The following is a 26,270-nucleotide window of genomic DNA, read 5'->3' as shown; positions in this document are numbered from 1 at the left end:
CTGGAATAGAATGAGTTCAGATGGTACCCCTATGGTGATACTAATGAGCTCATTTCTTGTGTTTGTGCAAGAGCATTTTCATATATGCACATAGTGACTGCTGCACCCTCTATGTGGGTACACATATGGCTTCCCCACAAATTGCAGGGCAAGGAAAGATCACCTGAACATCCTTCCACCACCCTGGTCTTCCCCAGAAGTTAGGGGATAGTCTTTGAAGGACAGGCTGAAAATTCACCTTTTGATTTCAATCTCATTTTATTCCCATGCCTTTTGTTGTTGACTATACCACTCCACTTGATGGAAATAGTTTCCATCTTAAAGAGGGGAGAAAGATTTCAGGAATAGGACTCAAGATGATCTGCAGTTATATATATATATATATAAAATATATAAATATATAATATATAACTGTATGTATATATATACAGTTACGTTTATGTATATATTTTTCAAAGCAGTTTTAGAGTTACAGAAAAATGGGAATGAAAAATACTGAGAGTTCCCCTATACTCCTCACCGTTTGCCCCAGCAATTTTCCCTATTAGTAAATTCTTGGCTTAGTGTGGTTTATATATATATATATAGAAGTAGTTAAAACTCCACTGTCCACAAGAATGAAGTCATAGATGGCAAGGGCTTTATTACTAGGCAGTTACCCTGACTCATAACCCTCTAACTGGCAGATCCTCACAACTGCACGTTATGTTTTTCTAATCAGCATGCCATTTATCTTTTGGAAACTCCAGTGAGGGAAGTAGAGAGAATATTATTGCTACTTTTGGCAAATGAGAGTAAGATAATCTGTCCAAGGTCAACCACTAGTTTCAGAGCATTTCAAAGTTTTTCCAGTGGGGGTCTCCACCTTCCCCTTCTCCACCATGCCCCTCATAGTGGAGGGAACCATTCTTTACTCTCAGTAGCTTAGAGATGATGCTCTCCCAGTTTGAGGCATGAGCTGCTCCCGTTCCTTCCCTCCTTCCTTCCTTCCTTCCTTCCTTCCTTCCTTCCTTCCTTCCTTCCTTCCTTCCTTCCCTCCTTCTTCCTTCCTTCCTTTCTTTTTCTTTCTTTCTTTTTGAGACAGGGTCTCACTCTGTCACACAGGCTGGAGTGCAGTGACACAATCATGACTCACTGCAACTTTGGCCTCCTGGGTTCAAGTGATCCTCCTACATCAGCCTCCTTAGTCGCTGAGACTATAGGCATGAACCACTGTGCCAGGCTAATTTTTTTTTTTTTTTTTTTGGTAGAGATGGGGTTTTACCATGTGGCCAGGGCTGGTCTTGAACTCCTGGGCTCAGGTGATCCTCCAGTCTCGGCCTCCCTCCTAAAGTGCTGGGAGTACAGGCATTAGCCACTGTGCCTGGACAGGTTAAACTGGTCCAACCATATTCCATGTGTGAGGCATTTAATACCATTTTAAAATGAATTAATGGAAGGATTGATGGATATAAGATGAGTGAGGTGAGTTGATGGCCAGCCCAGAATAGGCATTTTTTTTTTTTTTTTTTTTTTGGAGGGGAGCAATGATAGTGCTGTCCAGAGGGCTGGTGTGGCACTTGGGTGGGGTTCTCTGTAGTGGTGGTTTGGGCTAGAGGGACAGCACTGTGACTGGAGAGGAAAAACTCCTCAATAAAATAATTGAGGCAAATGAGAATAATCCTGATGTTTCTGAGAAGCACCCTTTTCACTTTTCTTTCTGTTCAGGCTGGATTCCGAGACAGCAGCAATTTCAGGTTCTCCTTCTCGGAGGAAATGGCCCGCCACCAATCTCTTGGCCAAACACAGCACGTGAATAGCTTTGCTGCACATATTCCCGGAGGGCTGATCCCTCTCAGCACAGGGGCAGCCACAGATTCAGGCCCTACAGGCACTCAGTTTGCCCTGAAACACCTGAAAAAGCTGCCTTCTCCCTTTAATATCCTTTCACCCCCTCAATCTTGGGTGCAGACTTGGCCTCATGTCACTGCTGCTTTAGGAAACCCTGGAAATCTTAGTTTCCCGGTAGTTAAAAGGGGTAGATGGTATTACAAGACCGCCAAGTTCGCCAGGTCCCTGGCCTCCCCCAGTGTAGGAATATCCGCTTCCAAGTCCACCTACCCCTCTGCAGCTCTTTCAGCATCGCCTTATCTTCCCCTCACACACCTCTCCAGGCACCTACCAGTGCCACCTGTTTTCCTCTGATGCTCAGGAGCACCCCCTTACCGGCTCCTGTGGAGACCACCGTTCAAGACAATCCAGGGGCAGCACATGAGAAAACAGAGTGTCTTGAGTTCCAAACCATCAGCATTGCAGCAAGATGGAGTGAAAAAATGGTTGGTTTTCCCATTTGCCTTCCCCCTCATGCAATCACATCTTTAAAAAATGTCCACCCCAATATCATTCTTGAAAAGAAAAGAATCATCCTTGGAAAGATGAGTTTTTTTTTTTTTTTTTTTGAGACAGAGTCTCACTGTGTCACCCAGGCTGGAGTGCAGTGGTGCAATCTCGGCTCACTGCAAACTCCGCCTTCTGGGTTCAAGCGATTCTCCCACCTCAGCCTCCTGAGTAGCTGGGATTACAGGCATGCGCCACCATACCTGGGTAATTTTTGTATTTTTAGTAGAGAAAGGGTTTCACCATGTTGGCCAGGCTGGTCTCGATCTCCTGTCTTCAGGTGATCCACCCACCTCGGCCTCCCAAAATGCTGGGATTACAGGCATGAGCCACTGCGCCCGGCCAAAAAGATGAGATTTATGTTCAGGTTTGCTCTTTCTCTGAGTATCAGTAGCAATAATCAGTTTTGACTATTGGCCAGGTTTCTCCAGGGAAACAGAATATATCTATTAAGAGATATATATCTATTAAGAGATTTATATCTAGAAATTGGCTCATGTGATTTCGGGGTCTGGTATGTCCAAAATCTGTAGTACAGGTGGGCAGGCTGGACACTCAGCCAGGAGTAGACACTGCAGTCTTGAGGTGGAATTCCTTTTCTGGGAAATCGGTTATTGTCTTCAGACTTTCAACTGCCTAGATGATTTCCCTCTATGTTATGGAAGGTAATTGTTACTTCACATTAACCACATCTGCAAAATACCCTCACAGCAACACCTGGATTAGTGTTTGGTTAGATCATTGGGTACTATGGCCTTGCTAAGTGACACATAAGAATGACCATCACACTCAGTTTGAAGGGCCCTCTCACGGATTGCAGGATGACAGAAAGTGCTTTGGTTTCTATCCAAAACGTCAGCACTTGCTTGGGTGTAAAAGCAAGGCTTGAGTTGTGTCATCAGAGCTGTGGGTGGATAACTCTTATTTGAATTGTGCGTACTGTGGGACAGACTTTGCAACCAGATTAGATTAGCTTCCATGGGACCTGGCTAAAGAACAGAGAGATTCCAGGAGGCAGTACTGGTGCTAAAAATACCCTCGGAGCCACTTACAAAGAAATTACTAAATAGTTACCTCATAGAAAGTGAGTTTTGACATTTAGTACTTACATGAAAATGATTCCAAAATTATTTATTTATTAATTTATTTTCCCTGCTAAAGTAATCACTGGCCAATTTAACTGTGTCTCCGTTGGGGGGCAGGGAGCTAGATACCATCTTATGTAGCATGATCCCAAGGAACATTAGAAAATCCATTTATTCCAAAAACTTTTTTCTTTATAAAAATATTTTATTTGAAAATTTATTTTTGGATCCTATAAACGGGTAAATTCCAAAATAGTAGTAATACAGAGTTTTTAACAATATTTTAATGTTCCTTTTTACTCGAGTCTGCCTTTGTGTTTTTCTTTCCATAAACAAATACACTGGATTAAAGCAACAATACTCTTATATTCAAGTTCAGTGCTTGAGTTTCTTGAATACTATTTCCATTTAGAGTTTAGTAATTACTTAACTTCACATTATTCTGTCACAAATGATAATATATATATAGTCCTACCGATATAGTAAAAATCATAAAACTATTATAAGCCAAGTCAACAGAATTTATAAAGTTAATATAAAACAATAACTATACGGATACACATGTGCATTGGTCCCTATTAGAACTATGCCAACATAACAAGCATTACTTAAAGAATGAGTTCTTTGGGCAGAGAGAAGTGATGGGTCACTATCATCAAAAATTATTAGGAAGATTATAGGTAAAAAGAAATCAGTCTATGATTTTAACTAAATAAAGGAGGAAACAGGAGTACATCATCACAGTTGATGCAGTTAGGAAAATTCAGTTACCATTCTATCACAGACTGGTTGACTACTTCTAGAACTACAGTCAGGCTCTTCAGGCATTCTGTTATTCTCTCACTGGAAGTTTCCTTACATGGGACATAAACCTACATTTATGATAACAACAGAACATGACAATGCTATTTAATCTGACAGTTAGCAAACAATAGAAAAACAACTTGGAAATTGGTGGAGCCACACAATCTCATTGCCCCTGAAGATAGGGGGCAAAATGAGTCATCAAGAAACCGTATTCAATCAACCCAAAAGCTGATCAATGATAGACTGGATAAAGAAAACGTGGTACATATACCCCATGGAATACTATGCAGTCATAACAAGCAATTAGATCGTGTCCTTTGCAGGTATATGGATGAAGCTGGAAGCCATTATCTTCAGCAAACTAATGCAGGAACAGAAAACCAAACACCACATGTTCTCACTTGTAAGTGGGAGCTGAACAATGAGAACACACAGACACAGGGAGGGGACTAACACACACTGGGGCCTGTCAGGGGAGGGTGGGGTGGGGGGAGGGAGAGCATCAAGAAGAATAGCTAATTCATGCCGGGCTATTAAGTGGCATGGTGATGGGTTGATAGGCTCAGCAAACCACCACGGCACACATTTACTCATGTAACTAACCTGCACATCCTGCACATGTACCTCAGAACTTAAAATAAAAAGAAAAATAAAAAACAGACAATATTCAAAGAGCACTGTATTATCTAATGTGATTTATAAAACAAGCAACATGCAGCAATTTTCAATGGAAAATGCCATAGTGTTTGAAAACTAGGAATGTTTTGGTGCCGATTTTTACCAAAGTTGTACGCCAAGCCATTAAGTTGGAACAAATTCCAAATTCACAATTACTTGCATCACCTCAGTTTACTAATCCAATAAATAACAAAAAAAGACAAATAAATGAAACAGCATTGTAGAGCACAGCAGCTTTGTTTGGCTCCTTATGGATAAAATCTCCAGTTTGCCCACAGTTTTACCTAGAAATCCAGTTGTAGAATCAAATTGTGAATCCATTGCAGCTAATAATTTATTTTGGGTTTTAACTTCATGGCCTATTTCAATGGAAAAAGATTTTATAGCAGTTACTTTGCTTCTCAGACTTTCAGTGAGTGTCTCATTTTCTTCTTCACAGGCACTATACCCATTATTAGCATAGCCATCATTCCCGGAGTTGTCAGGAGGTATTCCTTCACCCAGGCCTGCATGCTTCATTGTGCTAGAGGAGAGAGGGAAAAGGTGGGCGCGGGAGGGTTGGGTGGGTAGGAAAGAGCTAGGGGTGACCCGGACCACATCTTCAGTACCAACGCCCCGTGGAACACCAACTTCTTCCCCTAAAGCACCATGACATCAGTCCAAAAAGTATTTTTTCAATTGACCTGGCATAGGCTCTGCAATTCTGCAATTAGAGACTCACTTTTTAGCATTAATGCCTTGAGCCTGTTACAAGGCAACTCACTGAAACTTTGCACACAGCAAGGTCCTCATGTTGCTCTGGAATGGGTTGTATGGGTTTTTCATAGTAGCGAAGCCTGAGAAGTTATTCTTCTGTGGGGCCTGGGTGGATTTTCTACCCGAGCACTGGACGTAGGAGGTAGAAGGAAAGGTATGGAGGGAACAATGCAAGGAGGTGAGGGGGCTTGATAAGAAGTGCCCCTGGGGTAGTGAGGTCCGAGTCTGTTTGAGGTAGGAATAGGGAAGCACCAATCCTCCTCTGTAGCATAAGGCATTGATCTGAGCCCAACAAATCAGTTCTTCTCTCCAATTACTGGATGTACACTCCCCTACTCCCCACCCCTAACCTGGACCCATGACAATCTCCTACTCTTGGGGTAAACAACCCATCCTGGTGTGTCTGGGACTTTCCCAGTTCAGCACTGAAAGACCTTCAATCAGGGAATCCTCTCAGACCTGGGCCAACCAGGATGGTTGGTCACCCTTTGTACCACCATCACCATGGAAACGTAGGGGAGAATTTCTTTTGTGAGTTTATTGAAGGTGGATGCTTTGCCGGGCACACTGTAGTTTGGGTACCAGCCCTGAGACCCTAAAAGTGGACAAGAACCCATGACAGCCAGATGTTCAGTTGGAAATAACTGCTGACTTTCTTGATCTGGGTGGACAGCATCCATCAGCCTTCCCTGCCTTCCATTCACTGCCTCCCATTAGCTAAATACAGGTGCTGGGAAACGTAGGCATGTGGCGCATTTTGGAGCTGTCTGTATGTTAAATACAGGTGCTGGGAAACGCAGGCATGTGGTGCACTTTTGGGCTGCCTGTATGTTAAATACAGGTGCTGGGAAACGCAGGCATGTGGTGCACTTTTGGGCTGCCTGTATGTTAAATACAGGTGCTGGGAAATGCAAGCATGTGGTGCATTTTGGGGCTGTCTGTATGTTCTTCAGCAGGAAATCCAGGCTACTGCTGAGAATATCTGAAGTCAGCAGACCTGGTGTTAGTCTCAGCTCATCCCTTAAGTAATGTGTGACCTCAGCAGGGTTTTCTTTTCTTGCCCCAATTTCCTCATCTGTAAAATGTGATGCTTTGTGTTGGATATCACATCCGCCTCCAGTGTGAACAATCCATGTATGGTTTCCCCTCTAGGACAAAATAGAACGGCTTCGAATGGGTGGAGAAGGTGCCTTCTGCACAGGCAAGGGAACTGCACTTGGTGAAGTTCTTATAAAGATCAAGGGTTGTAGACTCAGAACTGGGGGGCAAACTTCCCACCTGGCAGTGAAAGGCACAAGACTATATTCACCCACAACAAGGAAAACACATTTCCCCCCCAGAAATACAGCATATTAAGCTGTTAGCTGCCATCTACTTTTCAGTGAGGACAAGATTTTCCAAATAAAACTGTGATCGTGAAAAATCAAGATCAGCCAGGGATGGGAGAGGAAGAAAACATGAGATGGACCTTGCAGTGGCCGAGGAAACGGCCTCCTGCCGGCCCCAGCCCAGGCCCTCAGGGTGGGAAGTGCATCGAGGGAAGGCCAGAAAGGGGCAGAGCTCAGCAGTCCCAAAGGGAAAGAGCCCTGGAGCTCTGGCCAGCTGGGTAATCCCACAAACACTGTGTGAGTCCCTCTATTCTCTGTACTTGGGGTCAGGTGATGGGAGCGGGGCTATGGGGTCCTCACTGACCCAGGGTGCCAGTGCCTCTGGATGCCTTTGCCTTCTGTCTTTTGGCACCTCCTCCTCAGAATGCAGTTTTTATACCCTCACTCTTCACCCGCTCTCACAGGCTGAGAAGAAGGCAGGTTGGCTCCAGGATCACTGCTGCTGCTGATCCTCCTGGTGGGCAAAACAGGCTGTGGGAAAAGCACCACAGGGAACAGCATCCTTGGCCAGCCTGTGTTTGAGTGCAAGCTGGGGGCCCAGTCAGTAGCCAGGACATGCCAGGTGGAGACAGGAACATGGAATGGGAGGAAAGTCCTGGTGGTCGACATGCTCTCCATCTTTGAGTCCAAGGTCCAGACTCAAGAGCTGTACAAGAACATCGGGGACTGCTACCTGCTCTCTGCCCTCGGGCCCCATGTGCTGCTTCTGGTGATCCAGCTGGGCGTTTCACTGCTCAGGACACAGTGGCCATCAGGAAGGTGAAGGAGGTTTTTGGGGCAGGGTCATGAGACATGTGGTCATCCTCTTCACCCACAAAGGGGACTTAGGGAGCCAGGCCCTGGATGACTATGTAGCAAACATGGACAACCTCAGCCTGAAGGACCTGCAGGAATGTGAGAGAAGGTACTGTGCCTTCAACAACCCGGCTGCCGGGGAGGAGCAGAGGCAGCAGCAGGCAGAGCTCCTGGCTGTGATCGAGAGGCTGGGGAGGGAGCGAGAGGGCTCCTTCTACAGCAATGACCTCTTCCTGGATGCCCAGCTGCTCCAGAGAGGCAGGGCTGGGGCCTGCCAAGAAGACTACAGGCAGTACCTGGCCAAGGTGGAACAGTAGGTGGAGAAGCAGAGGTGAGAGCTGAGGGAGGACGAGAGTAACTGGCCATGCAAGGTGCTCCTCAGCGTCAAACACCAGATGCTTTCTTAGGTTGTCATGTCTGCCTTTTTATTACGTGTGGTTTGATTGTTCTTACCATTTTAATGAACTTTTGTATCACTTGTGGACACTGAGCATTTTAGGTGATTTCTACAGGCTGCCTTTTTTCTTTCCCAGAGTTGCCATCTCTGTTGATGTGTGTACAGCACTTTGCTTGCTTTTTACAGAATTTCACTCCCAATTTATCTTCCTTGCATCAGACATATCATCAATTTTCCATCCAGTGCTTTTAGATAAATAAAATATTGGCTGGGTGTGGTGGCTCACTCCTGTAATCCTAGCACTTTGGGAGGCCAAAGTGGGTGGATCACTTGAGGTCAGGAGTTCAAGACCAACCTGGCCAACATGGTGAAACCCTGTCTCTACTAAAAATACAAAAATTAGCTGGAAAATCAGTTGAACCATGAGGTGGAGTTTGTAGTGAGCCGAGATCGAGCCACTGCACTCCAGCCTGGGCAACAGAGATTCTGTTTCAAAAAAAGAAAAAAAAAAAAAAAAGAAAAAAAAAAGAAAAAAAGAAAGAAAAACGAGTTCTTTTTTATTTTTTTTTTTAAATTGTGAGTGTAAATCATAAACTGGCTGGGTACAGCTATGGAATATTTGGGGGCTTGCAGGAAGAAAGGTGCTTGGCTACGATGCTCTGAGAATGTCTCACCCTGGGCCCTGCTTTCTGCATTCCTGATGTCCAGGGGAGAAATGTGCTATGTGAAAAGCTGCTGGCAGAATTCCTTACTTTATTCATAGATATGCTCAGATTTATTTGCAGGCTGAAAAGGTGATGCCCTGCCCCCACCTCAGAGAGCAAGGATGGTGAGATCCATCTGCTGAACCAAGCAGGGGACCCTGCAGGTATGGAGAAGGCTGGAGGAGAAGGGGCTGGACTTGAAGGAAAGAGAGCAAGGGGTTGCCGTGGCCGGCTGGGGCCTGCCTTGGGGAAAGCAAGGAGAGCAGCTGGGAAATGCAGGACCTGGGATGTCCTGGAGTAGGAGTTTTAAGGGCCAGAGAGCAGAAAACCTGGGCTCAGCAGACTATATGGTAGATGTCCCAGCTACTTATCTCACCTTTGCCGCATAGACAAAGGCCACTATGGATAAGATTGTAAGTGGTGTGCAAGGCTGTGTCCCCTAGAACTTCGTGAGCACTGAATTCTGAATTTCATGCAGTTTTCATGTGTGAAGATGAAATGTTATTTTTCTTCTGATTTCTTCAACCATTTGGAAATGTAAACACCCTTCTTAGCTCACAGCTGTACAAAACAGGTGGTGAGCCAGATTTGGGCCAAGGGCTGTCATTTGTTTCACTGATTTCCCATTGTTGACTGGGCTGAACTGCAATGAGATATCTCTAACCCGAAACTCAGTACCATCCAGGACAGTGACGTGTGATGTCCATGGGAATTTGAGGAAAGGGTGATATTCCCCATCTCAAGCAGCAAAGAGAAGAAGGCAGACATGGGGCTCAAGTATGGGCAGATCGGGAATTCAGTGGAAACAGGTAATCAGATGAAGAGGAAGTCCCTGGGTCCCTCCACCACACCTTCTTCTTTGTGTTCGGTAAGGGAGACTGCAGCCATCCCGGACAGCCCATGGCTGGATGGGCAAGTGACTACTCTGGGGTGAGTCTGAGGTGCTCAGCTGTGATGCCCCTTAGCAGCATCCTCCAGCACTGCTGCTGGCAATGAAGCTCTATGTCTGGCTCCATGGCACTGACTCCTGCATCGTCTGGCACAGAACTGATTCCAAACATGTGCAGGGAGTATGTTGTGTGCCAGCTCCCCAAACCCTGGGAACCCTGAGTTCTCAGACTGAGGACCACCTCCTCAATTCAGTGTTCCCAAACTGCTCCAACTGAGCTTGACTTACTTAATTCAGTCCAGCTTCACAGACATTTATGATGTGAGTACTGAGGGTCAGGGTCAATGCCTGGCACCAGGAGTGTAAGATAAAAAATAACAGGCTTCTACTCCCCAGGAGGGGTAGTGGGGTCGAGGGATGAAAGCACATAAAAGTGGGGCTGTAGGAGAAGGTTTCTTTTGGAAGCAATGTCAGCAAGAAGGAGACCACGGCAGGCTCTGCAGCAGCTTCCTAGACGGGGTGATGCTAAGCTGACTGGGAACATCCTTGCCTCTTGGGGAAGTCACTGGAGGCTGAGGGACACGTGATTAAGGAAGGGGATGGGAGTCAGCACACGGGAGGAGGGGTGCACGGGGGGCTGGGGCTGGGTGGGGATGGGGGGTCTGGGCCTCATTCTTAGGATTCAAGGGTGCCTTCTGGAATCCTCCCTGGAGGCTTCTGAGCAGGTTGGTGTGTCTTGGGAAAATCAGGTGGCAGCTGGGTTGTATAAGTATAAGCCTGGGGACAGGGATAACATTCGGAGGAAATCAGCACCTGCACTCCAGCAGTAGCAGTGGGGATGGACAGGACAGATTCAGGAGAGGTGAGGAGGTGTCCTGCGGTGTGGTCTCTGATGGCAACATTGGGAGGGAACTCACCTCTGTCCTGGATGGCTCTTTGAAATGTGGTTCCCTTCACTGCAGCAGCCCTGCAGAGGAGGAGTGGGCCGAGCCAAGGGAGACAAAGACTGCATATAAGTGTGGTGACCTTGAAGCCTCTGGAAACTGGTCCAGTACATGTTGTCTGGGCTCTCCCTCCCTCCAGGGAGGCACTCTTGATTGACATAGCCATGATCTTAAGAAAGCATTACAGAGCGGCGCTGCCAGAGTAGCTTCCTTCCAGTGTGGGGATGGTCCATTCCTGGGTCGCCCAGTCCACACTCCCTCTACTAACAAGGAATCGCTTTCATGGTGAGCACGATTGCCTGGTACCCAGTCAACAACCTGTCCCCCACCCCAACCGTGTGGACATTGACTTCCAAAGAAATAGAGCTGGAGAGTTGATCCAAGGACATTTTACAGTGGAGAAGGAGAAAGAGTTTGGTTAACCTTTCTCATGTGTGAACATTTGCCAAAGTGATTCCTTGCAGAGCATTGAAATGTGAGCTGTGTTTCTTTTGGGCCCCTGGCCAAACTGAGAAGAAAGCACAGAGAAAACCCTGCGTACAGGGCACCCCATTTCCTTGACCCTCTCCCACTGCCATTCGTCAATGCAATCCATCCATCTGAAAGTGTTTTGCTTTACTCAGAGTTCAGGGAATGTCCACTATGTGGCAGGCACTTCAGTAGGAGCAGGAGGTTCTTCCTAATTTTAAGAACAAGAAAAGCCAACCCTGTTCCTTTATTCTAGATGCCACTTGCTCAAAGGAAGCATGTGGACTGGGAAGTTCCAACAGATTTAAAGGATAAAAAGGAATGTGGAGAAATTTTTATTACTTTGAATGTTTTAGAATGCAGGTAGAAGAGACCCGGAGCTCAAATAGCTTAAATAAGTAGGAAATTTATTGGCTAATACAACTGGAAATGCGGAGATAGGGCAGGCTGCAGGGCTGGTGGCTCAGGGCTCAGGTGGCCCCAACTCTCTGTGCTGCTCTGAGGCACTGCCTTCAATCTCAGGTTGGCAGCACAAAGCTGCTGAGAGTCCCAGTGTCACGCCCAGACCCCACAATGCCAGGGAGGAAGACAGGTTCTATCTAAGGAGAGATCTTCCATCCCCACCTCTGCGGACTTTTACTCACTTCTCAGGGACCTGCATGGGATCTCAGGCCCGTTCCTGAAGCAGTCGTTGGCAGACAGAGTGGAATAGTGTTTACAGCAGGCAGGCAGCCTTGGAGTGGAGGCACACAGCTCCAAGTCTATCAGGAAGAAGGGGAAATGGGAGCTGCACAGACAGCAAGCAGCATGCTCCACAGACCACGAGGATCTGAGTCTGAATTGGTGATTATTAGAACAATGACTCCATGGGGTGATACATTAGAAGTGCTCCAGGGTCCAGAGATTTAAATGTAATGAAAGATGAACAGAAAAATAATGAAAAAAAGTATGCTGCACAACAATAGAAAAACAAAAATCTCATAATGCAAAAGCATCAAGTGTTTGACTCTGAGGAGCGCCTTGTATGCCCAGTTACTCTCGTTCTCCCTCAGCTCTTGCTTGTGCTTCTCCACCTGCCATTCCACTTTGGCCTGGTACTGCCTGTAGTCTTCCCGGCAGGCCCCAGCTCCAGTTCTTTGGAGCAGCTGGGCATCCAAGAAGAGGTCATTGCTGTGGAAGGAGCCCTCTCGCTCCCTCCCCAGCCTCTCAATCACAGCCAGGAGCTCTGCCTGCTGCTGCCTCTGCTCCTCCACAGAGCCCCAGTTGTTGAAGGCACAGTACCTTCTCTCACACTCCCGCACCAGGTCTTTCAGGCTGCAGTTGTCCGTGTTTGCTACATAGTCATCCAGGGCCTGGCCCCCTAAGTCCTCTTTGTGGGTGAAGAGGATGACCACATGTCTCATGGCCCCTGCCCCAAAGACCTCTTTCACCTTCCTGATGGCCACTTTGTCCTGAGCAGTGAAACGCCCCAGCTGGATCACCAGAAGCAGGACGTGGGGCCCCGGGGCAGAGAGCAGGTAGCAGTCCCCGATGTTCTTGTACAGCTCTTGGGTATCAGCCTGTGACTCAAAGATGGAGGGCGTGTCAACCACCAGGACTTTCCTCCCGTTCCATGTTCCTGTTTTCACCTGGCACGTCCTGGTCACTGACTGGGCCCTCAGCTTGGACTCAAACACGGGCTGGCCAAGGATGCTGTTCCCTGTGGCACTTTTCCCGCAGCCTGTTTTGCCCACTAGGATAATCCTCAATGCCGGTGGTGTTGCAGACAAGTTATCTTCTGATCTACCTGTAGAAAACGAAGTTTTGTATCTTACTAAGTTAATGATTCTTAAGACTGTTAGGTCATTGTTCATGGTTATCTCATGAAAGCTATGAACGTCCTCCCCAGAATGACAGACATATTTATGTGTACATAAAAGTGTGCATACAACTATAGGTGAATCTTGCATGTAGAAAGCCCCATTGGAAGCCCATGCTTGGATCCACAGCCAGGAGTTAGAACTGTTGCATTAAGGGAATGCTTTAAGCACTTCATCTGGATTGTGGCAAATAGAGCTTTCCTGAAAGAAAATGGTCCTTGTGTTTTCCCCTGCGTGGTGTTTAGGCCAGCTCCATGGAGAATTATTAGAAGGAGGCAGGGGATAAGTAGTTACAAGTGAGAAAATCCAATTACTTCTCTTTCACCCACACATTTCCAGGCACACTTGTATAGACACACTCCACACATTCATCCCAGTCTTGAGGGTCAAGGAGGTCTCCACTGGCAGATCTATAGTGACCCACTGCCGGGGGTCAGCTGCCTGTCCCTGGGTCTGTGCCCTCTGGATAGGGAGTGAAATGTTTGAAATTAAGATGACATAGGTTGTAGTTAATGTTAGGGCAGCGTCTGGGAGATGACCCTAGGGTGGATGGCTCAAAAAGGTGGAAGATAAGCTCAATAGAAGCATGTGTGTTGAAAAGCTCATCTATGTGGCTGATTGAAGCACACAAAATTATAGCAGAAGTGGTGTTGGAGAGGGTGACACTGGGGCAGGAGCGAAAATCTTCAAGGCACGAAGAGGGGAGAACCTGTGGATTTCTAGAGCCCAAATGAATTCGAAGTGCATTTTAGGCTCTTAAAAATCTATTATTTTATTTCTCCCACTCTGGGTTAGTTCTTCCTTTTCTTAAGTTATTTTGTGGTGTTTTGTAGCAAGCACAATGACTAAATCCCTATGGGGACCTTTTTTTTTTTGAGCTGGCAGCAGACAAAGAAAGATAAAACATATTCACCATTTGCTTCCAGACCCTTCAACCTATGACTTGGTTTCCTTTCCACATTTCCCACATACCTGATGCAGGGAGAGCATCACACTATGGTGTGTGTGTGTGTGTCTGTGTGTGTGTGTGATGGTTTGATCACACACACACGATGATAGTTGCCTTTATCTTCTTCATTTAAAATGAATGGGTTTCTGCCACTGTGTTTTAGGTGGGGGTAGATGGGGAGAGAATTGTGATTCTCCCAAGTGTCTGGGGCTCTTGAGAACTTCAAGACTTTCTTACCTTCAGCCATAGTTCCATATTTGCCCTTCTGGAATCCTCCCATTCTCTCCTGGAATAAAAACAGGAAAAGGATAAAAAGCAGATGTACATTTGGGAGCTGGTAGAGCCTGAGGGCACCTCAATTCAGACATCTAAGAATAATCATTCTCAAATGAGCCACTTCCATCCCTAATTTTCTAACTCATACTTTACTTTGAAACATCTGTAAATAACTTTAAACAAAGCAGGTGATGTTAGATGTTAGGTTATGCTGAAATAGTGCATGATTGCTTCCCTCCCCTCAACTTACAGAAAATCAGGAAATATTTTGAAGCAAATCAGTTGATTATCTCCCCCAACCAGAAAGGCATGAAATGGAGAAAGCATTCTTCTATGGAACAAAGAGTAGGCATTAAAAAAAATGAAATTAAAGTAACAAACTTACCAGAATAGAGAAAACAAAAATTGCCTTGCTGTAAATAAGATTGGTTTATTTGAAGTAGTGGAAACTTCCAGTCCCAGAAAGTCTTTGTGTCAAATGGACATTCCAGCGGCGGAGAGGAAATTACAAGGTACTGTCCAGTGGGAGGATGGAAGTGGGGATCAGGGACACGAAGAACTGACATGAGAGGAAATGGTATAGGGGGACCGGTATGACCGCCTTCCCACCCTGACGGTTGGTGGAGAGGAGGTAGTGAGGTGACTGAAGAGAAAGAATCAACTTCAGGCCGAATTCAAGAACAACTCATTTCCTGCTCCGGGTTTCCAGCATTGTGCAACAGTATTGGGGATGTACATTTTCCAGGTGACTGGTTATTGCCAAATATGACTCCCAGGGAGTCGAGTTAACTCCTATTTGCACCACCCATTTATAAGAAGTCCCCAAATCTTCACAGGCACTTGGTAATATTACACTTTTAATTTCCTGTCATCCTTATGGGCATAAATAAGGATGTCTTAATTGGCTTAAACTTACATTTTACTGATTATCATTAAATTAAAAACAGTTTTCATGTTTTATTTGCTATTTCGGTTATTTATAAACTTCAATTTTTAATAACTTCTGTGATTTCTGTCTTTTCCACATTTTTCTGTTCATTCAGTGGATTTTCTTGGCCTTCTTTAGGTCGAGAAATCTATTTTTATATTATCAGAATGTATTAAGACAGCTTCCTGCCTCCCTCCCTTTCCCTTCTTTCTTTTCTTCCTCCTTTCCTCTTTACCCTCCCCTCCCTCCTTTCTTTCTTTTTCTTAAGCCCAGAGAAGAACATTTTCCTCTCTCCCACACCCTGTTCTCGTCTCTGGTAAATTATGCTTCTGGCTTTTGCTAAAATAGCACCAGTTCCCTGACATCCTCTCTACTTTAGATGACGTTTTCTGAGGTTTGGAATCAACATAATGATGTGGTAAGGGTCAAGATGACAGTGGTAATGATATTGATTATGAACATCATAATTGCAATAAGCCTCTGTGAATATATTTATAATTTTCAAAGTTATTTCATCCTTCTTATTTTAATTGCTCTCTCAAATTCCCTGTGATGTGATCAAAACTGATCTTAAAATTTCTATTAAAATGCAAGGAAACTGAGCATTAAATGACCTGCCAAAGGTCACATATTTACAATGGAGCTAGCATCAGGAAATGGCTCCTTTTGCTGTGTATTGTCCTTGATTCCACAGGCGGAAAAAGAGACTTTTCCAAAAAAGTCAACAAACCTCTTGGAACGTGTACAATGCTGCCACTCCCTGGTCAGGAGACAAATTAATTGGACAGCTAGAAGCCTACCCTAAAACCAACACACAGAATTTTATTGCAAAATCTTGAGTGCATTTCTTATAAAAGGTTATTCAAAAATAAAATTGCTGGTGGCAGGAGTTTCTCTGAATTGAGGTCTTTTCTTTTAAAACAGCCAATTGCCTGTCACAAAAGCCAGTCAAACTATGTTATGTTAGCCAATGAGCAGCAACAATAGCTCTCCCAATCCAAGCTTTCTGAGTGGATCAGGCTGCATTGAGGAATATCTTTTTTGGCAGATATTCACAAATAACAAAGTGTTCACAGGTGAGTCAGAAAGGATACTGATGGCAATGCTAAAATGAGTCATGGAGATTATAAAAGAACTGAATAGAGCGTGGTGGACACACCGTAGGCTTGAAGGAATGTGATACGTGTTGGTCTACAGGGCAGACAAAAGTGGAGGAATTGAGAATGAAGACAGGCGTCTTCTCCAAAGGAAAAATTTTACTAATCGTCCCACAAAAGAGACCAAAGTTCATGAGAGATTGGAAGGCAGTGCGCAAGCAAGACAGTAGCAGCCTCTGGCAAGCTGGTGGGAGGGTCTGGCTCAGGGAAAAGGGTGAAGCAAATTAACAAAATGCACATTCCGATTTGAAAATTGCATGAACCTGATTTTACCATGAGAAGAGCTTATTTTAGCAAATTACAAGAAAGCAGCCTCTTCCATACTATTTTAGAAAAGATCAAACCACTTCTTGTCTTCCTTGTTCATAAGTATTTCCTTCACCCATCTGCCCCAGCCCATGTATTTCCAGGTACTGGAATCATGTGTTTTGCGGTTTGGTGTGCATCCGGCAGGGTGTCATAGGAAAAATGTGGGGCATCTGGGGGAGCATGGGGTAGTTTTCAGAAGTTGAAAGTCACAAGACAAGGTCCACTCAGGGGTCTTGTTTGGAACATGAGGCTCCTGGGGTGGGAAAATATCCCACATTTGCCCTGGGGAGCCCTAAGAATCCATCCTCAGCTCCCAGGCTTGTCTGAGACATGGTACGTGTCTGGCTGGTCTGGGACAGGAGAAATTAGGAGGGTAAAATTGAGAAGAATGCCCCGGCATGCTAGGGGAGATGGGGGAAAGCCTATCACCCTCTGGGAGCTTCAGTTCTCCCATCTGTCCCACTGATGAGAGGATCAGTTCAGCCTTACAACCTGAGAGTTTCATGGAGATCGACTTGGCTAAGTAATGGGCAATGGGGCAGCAAAGCCCGCTGTCCTGGGACTGGGCTGTGAGTGCAGGCACAGATTCTTCAGGCTGTGCTCCACCAGCTGTGCACCTGCTGATGCCCGCAACACTCATCACCATTGCCCCGTTTTACTGACCAGCGAACCCAGAAGTGAGGGGATCTGTGTAAGGTCATGTCAGAAATGAACAGCTGTGACCAAACTGTGATCCTTTCAATTCCCAAAGTCTCTGTGAGCATAAACCCAGTTCTCCTTACCAGAAACGGCTGTTGTGCCCTGTCCTCCAGGGTGGCAGTCACTGAGGCTCTGGCCGGCTGGTCCTCTCTCAGGAAGGTGAAGTGGCAGCAGAGAGAGCCCTGCTCTGCGTCTGTGTGCGGGGATGCTGTTCACAGGGCTGAGGGAGGTTGAGCAGACGCAGTTAAGGAGGAGCCATGTGCTGGGGCTGAAAGCTCCGTGACTCAGCTGCACAAAAAGAAAAGTAGAGATTATGGAATGTGTCCCCCACACCTCTGCGGACTAGGACACCCTGGTGTTGGCTGGAAACTGATTGGGAACAAGACCCTGAAAACCAGCCGAATGCAGCGATGTGCTGCTTCCTTAACGGGTCACTTCCTGTCATGAGCCTGCCCTGGGACAGTGTGCCCCATCCCATTTCCTTTTTTTTTTTTGTTTTTTTTGACTGTTTCAAGCAAGCAGTATTTGGAAGAAGGAGATATGAAGGGAATTACAGACTCTCCCACTTCCAAGTTCAGAAAAGGCCCCTAGTGACTGGAAAGTTCTGGGCAGCAGCTGCTGCCCTCAGCACCCATCACCGGGGCACCTGCTCCTCCCAGCACTCTTGGGCCCCTTCTCACAGGCTCTGCTTCTGGAAAGTTTCTGCTAACCAGGATCAGAAAGGCACTCTGGTCCACAGAGGACCAGAACAAGCCCTTGCAGGGTTTGACTCTGGGCTCGTGACTGACCCTGGTAAGCTGTCTGGCACGTGATGGAGCCCACCCTGTGGGGACATTGTGGAGTCTACGTGTCAGTTTATCTGGTAAGGGTTGAAAGCAGGGTGATAGAACCTCTATTTTTGAATTGATTGCCATTTAAGGCTAGAGCAGTGGACATAAACCTGATTGCCATTTAAGGTTAGGGTAGTGGACATAAACCTGATTGCCATTTAAGGTTAGGGCAGTGGACATAAAGCAATTATGCGATGGAGAACACAGTGGGACTTAGGCGGAGGGCCGTCATGGCCCAGAGAATCCCCATATCCTTCTCTGTTGACATTTGAAGTGGGGCTTACAGTCATATGGTAACAATTGTCTAAGACTTGATGGGAAAACAATTTTAAACAATCTCCTGCCACCCCAGAAAACCTCTCCACAGAGGCAGAAGAGAAAGAAAACAATTTTATTATTGAATGTCCATTGAACCAGAATGTGATCTGGATCCCAGACAATTCAGGAAGAGATTGCAAAGACGGAGAGGGATGCCACCTGGTTATACAGCCAGGCAGGTGCCACCCATTACACACGTGTTTTCAAGTTAAACCATAACTAGTCCTCAAGTAAGAGGACTTGACAGCACCCTTTGTCATGCATAGTTCATCCTAAATTCACTCAGTAATAATCTGTGTTAGCTAATTGTCTTTCCAGAGGAAAAGTAAACTTCTCACATCCTCTATGGCAAGAGGAAGATTTGCAACTCAGAAAGGTGCTGGCAGATGTCAGGCTCCTACCTAAGTTAGGCTCCTAAATTAGGCCCCTATTTTCACACAGAGACTGGGAGGTGGGGACGCTACCTTCCTTGATGTTTGCATTTCAAAGGGATGGCTTCCAGATGCTCTACAGACAGCCCTGGGCTGTCAAACAGCGTTTAAAAAGATTTGCATTACAAAGGGTAGAGAAAGATTTCACACTTACAAGGTTTCTAAAGAAAATGCTCTAAGAAGGGAGGGGTAATTCTTTTCCACTTTATTTTTTCCCCAGAAAAGAGAATTAATGTTTTCTCCTTATTTTTGATTTTTATTCGCCCTTACACTTTTAAATTCTTCAAGGACTTTCAACCTAGTCAGCACTCATAATTTATGTGAATTGAGCAGAGCAGGGCAGAAAGTGGGCTGTAATCTGACCAGGATTTCACCCTTGCTAGATAGGGACCAGGTACTCCCCCAGCACCTGGCTGGAATCTCTCAAAAACTTGACCAACAGAGTTCACATCAAAATCTTATAAACAGTGAGGGGCACCGAAGCTAACCATTCCCATCAATGTAGCAAATTCACTGAATTCTGGCGACATCTTCAAACTCCTTCTCTTCTTTCCTTTTGGTTTGAACTATTTGCAAACATTATTTTTATCCACTGAACTGAGTGCTCTGGCACCCCAGCTAAGGACTGATTTTCTGCTTTGAGTTCTGTTCTCTAAGTCTTATCTCTTCTCTAGCAGTTCCCAGGCTCCTCTTATGGCTCAAAGAGACCCCAGGGAGTCAATGATGAAATGTGTTAACTGGTCTCTATCAGTTTTCTGGGTGAGATCGTGGGCTTTTTAGAGGCCAGGGACTGTCTTTAGGTCAGTATCTTGCTAGAAATTAGCCCTAGAAAGTGCTCAAAAATACTTACTGAGTAAATGAGTAAAACATACAACTTAAATGCTCTAACTCTTCCCTCATGTCCCCTTTTGTAGTTACATTTAGTGCTAGAAGAATAATCTTAGGTAGCTACTTTCAGAAAGTAGGGTTGTAGAAATTCGTATATATCCAGATATGAAAGGATTTCCAAAACTAGACTCTTTGTGCCTTTTTCCACACCCTCTCTATTCCTCTGTTCAGATTTGCAAAACAAACAAACCCCCAGGAAACCTGGGATACCGAGGAAGTGGCCATTTTCCCTACCCTTCTGTTTGACACCAAATTCAATCCCTTTTCAGCCTGGACAGAGACAGTTCTCTACCAAACCTGACATAGTACAAAATATGATGAATCATTACTGAAAGCATGTCTCTATCCATCCCCAGCCACCTCTGCTATCCCTGCTTTCTCTCTGTGATGCTCCCTGGTGCACAGAACTGAGCACGCTGAGTTGCAACTCATGTGCTCTAGTTATGCGATGAAGTTTCTGGAGTTCTGAGCGCAGTAGCCATCTCAGAGTAGATACCTGTAGGCTGCCCTGAGAATCAGCTTTATTAAGCTGAGGAGATGCTAAAGCTCCATCTCGGAGACATTTTGGGAAGCCACCTTCCCTACCAACTTGGAGTGATTCAAGGACCCCTGGGTTCATGCCTTGGACCTTCTGTTTGAAATGGGAGACAGACAATTATTGCCTTCTGATGAAGGAGGAAAGGAGAAACAGGGAAAGAGGAGGCATGGCATTTACCACTTTCTCCTGAGCCACTGGGCTGAGGTCCTAGGTGACCAACTGCCTAACTTGCCCTGAATTTGACTGGATTTAGTACTACAAGGCCCACGTCCTGGGAAACCCCTTAGTTCCAGTCAAACTGAGCCTGTTGGTCACCACAAGGTCTCCTAACACTTAGTCATGTTTGCTGTCTTTCACCGTCTGGCCTCTGTCTCTTCATCCATCATCTCACCCTATTCCATGAAGGTCTCCTATGAACATGACTAGTGGGAAATGTGGAAATGAAACCCCAAGTCAGGGTTGGGGGGCGCTGAAGCCAAATGCTGAAGTGTGATTTCTCTTCCTTGTCGGTAGTCACTCTAAAAAAAGTTCTTTCTTGGAACTTTTTTTTAGAACATTGTGTTCTTATGAAAATCAAAGAGCAGGTAAAAGATGCTGAAAAAAAGTATTAAAATGCAGGCATTTCTATATTATCAACATTATTATTTCCTTTGTGTCTGGACAAGGTCATGGCTACTCTTTTCAGGGCTGAGAGGGGCCAGGTCAGGGGTGCCTCTAATTGAGGGTGAGGAAAGGAGCCTCCTGGATAAGGGTGCTCTACAAAGACCACAACTGCTGAAGAGGCTTCACGGTGGGGGCGGAGATCATCTAGGGGTGAATCCAGGAGGTAGAGTTGAGGATTCAGAAACATCCAGGTCAATTAAAGGGGCCACTATTTGAGCCCACAGTTGACATAAAACATGGAGGAAGGATTAACGATGCCATGAAGTACACTCTAAGTATCTAAATATTGCATCTTTTGAAGCAAATTTACCCTATTCTCCTGAGCCTTTGCACCACACCAGCCCTAATGGGTGGTAAGTCCAGACAGCACCTATGGGAAGCAGACAAAAAGCCATCCTTGTAAGGAATCTGAAATCTTATTAGAGAGACAAGGCTTATGCAAATGAAAGACAATGAGTAAGGGTCCCAAATGAATGTTTTGGACAAGTGTATTTCATACACCCCATTATAGAGCATTAAAACATGAAATAGAGTAGAATAGAAACTGTAGAAATTAATCACACAAAATATGAGTGTATGTAAGCTCTGGGAAGCAGTATAAAACTGAGGGTCATGGTAAAAAATACATGAAAGCACAGTTTTAGACAATGTATCAAGCAGGATTTTGGGAAGAAAAGGGGTCAAAACGGACCAACCCCAAGGAGAAAGCCCTGAGGTGTGGAGTAGAACTTGGACATGTGATCAAGGTTGACTGGAGGTGGAGAAGGGGCCCTTTGAAGCGGTTATTTTAAAGGAAGCAGAGAGTATGTAGGTGTCAGGGCAGGACAGTGCCTAGAGCAGGTTTAAGAGCTTGTTGTCATGACCTCTGGAGTTGTCTGGGTAGCTGATGTCTAGTTGTCTAATTCCATAGCATTGCATCTAGAGTAGAACCTTCACCCATTTAGTTAGCCCAAAAGGCCAAGAGGGAGGAGCAGGACTGAATGCATGCCTTGACGCTCTCCTCTAGTTGTTTATTAGATGGGTTAGATGAGGTCCAGATGGGATGACAAGGTCCCTGAAGATTTCCTGGCTGGCATCATGGAGGACAGCTCCTGTTGCATCTGGAGTGGGGTGGACCCTCCTGAAAGCCTAATGAGACCCTCCCCTACCCTGACATTATCACCTGCAACTAACTGAATGTCTCCGGGTGAGCGTCTTGGGATCCACAAGCTGATATCTTCCTGTCACGAATAATGTTTCTGAGCTTGCTGAGGTGTACCCTCACCAGGCTGATTTCCTTTTGAGTCATTACATTGGAAATTCTCGGCCCTTGAGCTGTCAATCAATTATAGGTTTGTTGAGATATTTTCCCCCTCACCCCTCCGAGGGGAGACAAAGAGCCCCCCAAAACCCCAAGGTGGCTCAAGGCCTGAGATCAGTTGCATCTGAGGTTGAGAGCAGCCTCTTCTGTTTACACACTATGCTGTGACAAATGTTACCATGTGGACATCGACATGAAAAAGTTGGGAAGCTCTACTTTTGATGAAAAAAGTATAATATACAAAGTTCTGCTGTCTGGGTCTTGCTTTCCTTCTGTCTGAAATTACTGTTGACATTTGACATCATGGGGTATCAGAGTTACCAACAGGCACATCTGTAGGACTGGCCCAGGCTTCTTGGGGTGCACATTGTCTTTTAACATATCCCACCCCAAGATCTCTGGTTCCTCCTCTCCTGAAGCTATCAGACCTTACACACAGTCAGGAGATTCCGTCAGATTCTGCCCCAGGCAGTGCTCCCAAGCTGCCCCACGGTCTCTGTCAAGGCCAGGTTTTCCCAGACCCAGGACATGGGGTTCCTGGCCTGGGGATGCTTCTGTATCCTGGGAGCCTAAGCAAGGACCACAGTGGCTGCCTATTTGCTTTTTCAGAGAAGGGAAAACACAGCAAGAGCAATGATAAAAAGTGGAGGCAAAGCTGAACGTGTGAAGGCAGTTGATTTGCACAAGAAGCGTTAGAAACAGTTCAGTGACAACATTAGAAGTCATACCTCCTGTGGCTTTTCTATGAAAACTACAGCCTGTGCTGCCATAAGCCTCATGGAGACTTGCATGCACACGTCTGCCATTTGAGTTTAACCCAGTGAATAACTGAGTTGTGTGGAAGGGAAAGGAAAAAGGCACAGGCACAGAAGGTGAGAGCTAGAAGAATCTTGGGGATCATGTAAACTAGTCCTTTCCTCCCCCATATTACAGATAAGGAGACTGCAGTCTAGAGAAACGGTTTTCAGAAGACCACATTAGTTAATTTTAGTATATGGCGTGAGATATAAATCAAGTTTTTTTTGCAAATATATGTCCAGTTTTTCATTCCATCAACTTATCTTGCAGGGAATATCCTTTTTTATTAAATTACTTTGGTACCCTTTCAAAAATTAATTGATCATATATATATGTCTATTTCTGAACTGTATTCTGTTCCATTGATCTTTATGTCTGATTTTCACCAGTACCTCACTGTTATGATGATGGCAGCTATATATAAATCTTGTGATCAGGAAGTGGAAATTCTCTTTTTCTTAAAATGGTTTTGGTTTTTAAATACAAATTTTAGAATCAGCTTGAAAAATATATAAGAAAATCCTTCCAGATTTTGATTGTGATTGCATGACTCTACAGATTCATTTGGAAATAATTGATATCTGAATAATATTGAATCTTCTGATTCATGGACATGGCATAATATTGTTCCAGTTATTTAGGTCTTGTTTGATTTTCCTCATCAATGTTTTGTAGTTTTCAGTGTAAAAACCTTAGATTAATCCCAATATTTTATAATTTTAATGGTACTATAAAAGGTATTGATGATTTAATTTCAGTTTCCAGTCATTCATTACAAGTATGCAAGAATATAATTGATTTTTGTTTGTTGACCTTATATTTTCTGACCTTGTTAGTTTATTAATTCTAGAATTTTTTCTTGATTGAGATTTTCATCATAGAAAATTATGTCATCTGCAAATAAAAACAGTTTTTATTCTGTTCTTTCCAATCTGTGTGCTTTTAATTTCTTTTCTTCACCTCCTTTCACTGGCAGGGTCTCTATCAAAACATTAAATTGGAGTGGCAATGAAGGACATTCTGGCCTTTTCCTGAACTTAAGGGAATGTATCCAGTCTTGTACCTTCCATATTCTTACGGATTTTCTGTCTACATGTTTTATTGATTACTGAGAAAGAAGGTTTAAAGTATCCAAGTATAATTTTGGATTTGTCTATGTATCTTTTTGGTTTCTTTAGTTTTGCTTCATGTATTTTGAAGCTCTGTTTTTAGGTGCAAATATTCTAAGGATTCTTATATTTTTCTGATACATTAACACATTTATCATCATGTAATGTCCATCTTTATCCTTGACAATATTCCTTGCTCTGTGGACTACGGATCTATATTATATTAATGTAGATTCTCCAGCTTTCTTTTGATGAGTGTTTTCATGATGTTTATTTCCTCATTCTTTTACTTTTAAGCCATCTCTATGACTGTGATAGGCAGAATTCTAAGGTGGGCTCCAAGATTCCCATAAACTAGTATACATGCCCTGGATAATCTCTTCCTCTTTAGTGTGGGAAGACCTGTGAATAGAATGAATGACATTCCTATGATTGGTTTACATGGTAGAAGTGAAGGGATTTTGCAAATTTAATTAAAGTCTCTAATCAGCTAGTTTTGCATTAGTTAAAGGGGAGATTATTCTGGGTAGGTCTCACCTAATTAAAAGAAGCCTTAAAAGCAAGAGATACTTCCAGCTTTTAAGAAAGCAAACATTCATGCTTTAAACTGCCTGTGAATATATGGAGAGGGGCAGCCTCTAGGATCTACCCACAACAACAGTCTTTCAACCACAAACAACTGAATTCTGCCAACAACCCGAATGAAGTTGGAAAAGGACCCTGAGCTCCAAATGGCAGCATGGGTAAGACTTCCATTTCAGCTTCACAAAACCCTGAGTAGAGGATCCATCTAAGCCATGTCTGGATTCCTGTGCTAGGCTGTTTTTGCATTGCTATAGAGAAATACTGAGACTGAGTAATTTATAAAGAAAATACATTTATTTTGGCTCACAGTTTGCAGGCTGTGCAGGAAGCACAGTGCTGGCATCTGCTTCTGGTGAGGGCCTCAGGAGGCTTCCAATCATTGTGGAAGACAAAGGGGAGCCTGCACGTCACACGATGAGAGTAACAGCAAAGTGTGGGGGAGGTGCTACACACTTCCAAATAACCAGGTCTCACTCACTGCAGTGAGGACAGCACCAATCCTTCTATGAAGGATCCACTCCCATGACCCAAACACTTCCCACCAGGTCCTGCCTCTAACATTAGAGATTACATTTCAACATGAGAAATGAGGGGCCAAACATTCCAAAAATATCAACTCTTGATCCACAGAAACTGTGAGATAATAATTGTGTGTTGTTGTAAGTTGTCACATTTGTGGTAATTTGTTATGCAGCAATAGATAACCAATTCAGTCATTATATTTAAAGTGCATTTTTTTGTAGATAGCATATGGTTGAATCTTATGGTTTTCTTGTGGTTTTAACCAATCTAAATGGATTTTAGATCATTTATCACAATCTACCTATAAAAATTTCAGGCCACTTCACATATATTTTAAGAAAGTTACAATAGTGTATTTGCAATTCGTCCTTCCCATTTTTATATTATTGTTGTAAACTTTTACATATTTTATAACTTCCCTAATACACTATTACTATTTTTGTTAGAGCTATAAAATGTAAAAGAAATTTCTTTTATATTTGTATTTATTTTTTCCATTTCTAGGGCTTTTCATTTCTTTGTGTAGATTCAAATTTCTATCTGGTGTCATATTCATTCCTTCTGCCTGAAAAACTTCTTTTAACATTTCTTATAGTGAAGATAAGTTGATAATTAATTGTTCCAGCTTTTGTTAGATTCTTTATTTCACCATCATATTAGAAAGATTTTTGCTGGCTATAACATTCTGGGTAGTTTTTTGTATTTCAGTATTATAAAGATGCTATTCAATTGTGTTCTGAATTGTAGTTTCTGACAAAAAAATCAGCTGTAATTCTAATATTTATTCTTCTCATATAATGTCCTTTCCCCCTAGTTATATTTAA

General features: G+C 44.3%; 2 protein-coding genes and 1 pseudogene across 4 annotated transcripts; 1 reads left to right on the top strand and 2 right to left on the bottom strand.

Annotated features, from left to right (window-relative positions):
* Positions 1-454: 454 nt before the first annotated feature.
* Positions 455-7,772, bottom strand: LOC107975988 (BET1 homolog). Its single transcript, XM_054655306.2, has one exon. The coding sequence runs from the start codon at positions 5,463-5,465 to the stop codon at positions 5,121-5,123; it is 345 nt and encodes a 114-aa protein (XP_054511281.1). The 5' UTR covers positions 5,466-7,772; the 3' UTR covers positions 455-5,120.
* On the top strand, positions 6,061-8,791 carry LOC107975662 (GTPase IMAP family member 5-like; annotated as a pseudogene).
* Positions 8,792-11,673: 2,882 nt separating this feature from the next.
* On the bottom strand, positions 11,674-18,135 carry GIMAP5 (GTPase, IMAP family member 5). Of its 3 annotated transcripts, XM_054655305.2 has the most exons (4): positions 17,548-17,914; positions 14,622-14,702; positions 14,333-14,381; positions 11,674-13,073 (listed from the first exon to the last, which is right to left on the bottom strand). In XM_054655305.2, the coding sequence occupies exons 3-4, from the start codon at positions 14,373-14,375 to the stop codon at positions 12,193-12,195; spliced, it is 924 nt and encodes a 307-aa protein (XP_054511280.1). In that variant the 5' UTR covers positions 14,376-14,381; positions 14,622-14,702; positions 17,548-17,914; the 3' UTR covers positions 11,674-12,192. The 3 variants fall into 3 exon arrangements, with proteins under 3 accessions (XP_054511280.1, XP_009452825.2, XP_016801447.2); XM_009454550.4 differs by lacking the exon at positions 14,622-14,702 and having other exon boundaries at positions 17,548-18,135; XM_016945958.3 differs by lacking the exons at positions 14,622-14,702; positions 17,548-17,914 and adding an exon at positions 14,757-17,541.
* Positions 18,136-26,270: the final 8,135 nt, after the last annotated feature.

This window comes from Pan troglodytes, chromosome 6 (genome assembly GCF_028858775.2).
Source record: "Pan troglodytes isolate AG18354 chromosome 6, NHGRI_mPanTro3-v2.0_pri, whole genome shotgun sequence".
NCBI lineage: Eukaryota > Metazoa > Chordata > Mammalia > Primates > Hominidae > Pan > Pan troglodytes.
Note: the sequence above shows the minus strand (reverse complement) of the source record. Positions and strands in the feature narration are given on the sequence as shown.

Coding starts and splice junctions, on each gene's coding strand:
- GIMAP5 (XM_009454550.4), bottom strand. CDS start 14,375: ATGGGAGGATTCCAGAAGGGCAAATATGGAACTATGGCTGAAG. Junction 13,074..14,332: donor ATATGGAACTATGGCTGAAG/GTAAGAAAGTCT, acceptor CGTTTTCTACAG/GTAGATCAGAAGATAACTTG.
- LOC107975988 (XM_054655306.2), bottom strand. CDS start 5,465: ATGAAGCATGCAGGCCTGGGTGAAGGAATACCTCCTGACAACTCCGGG.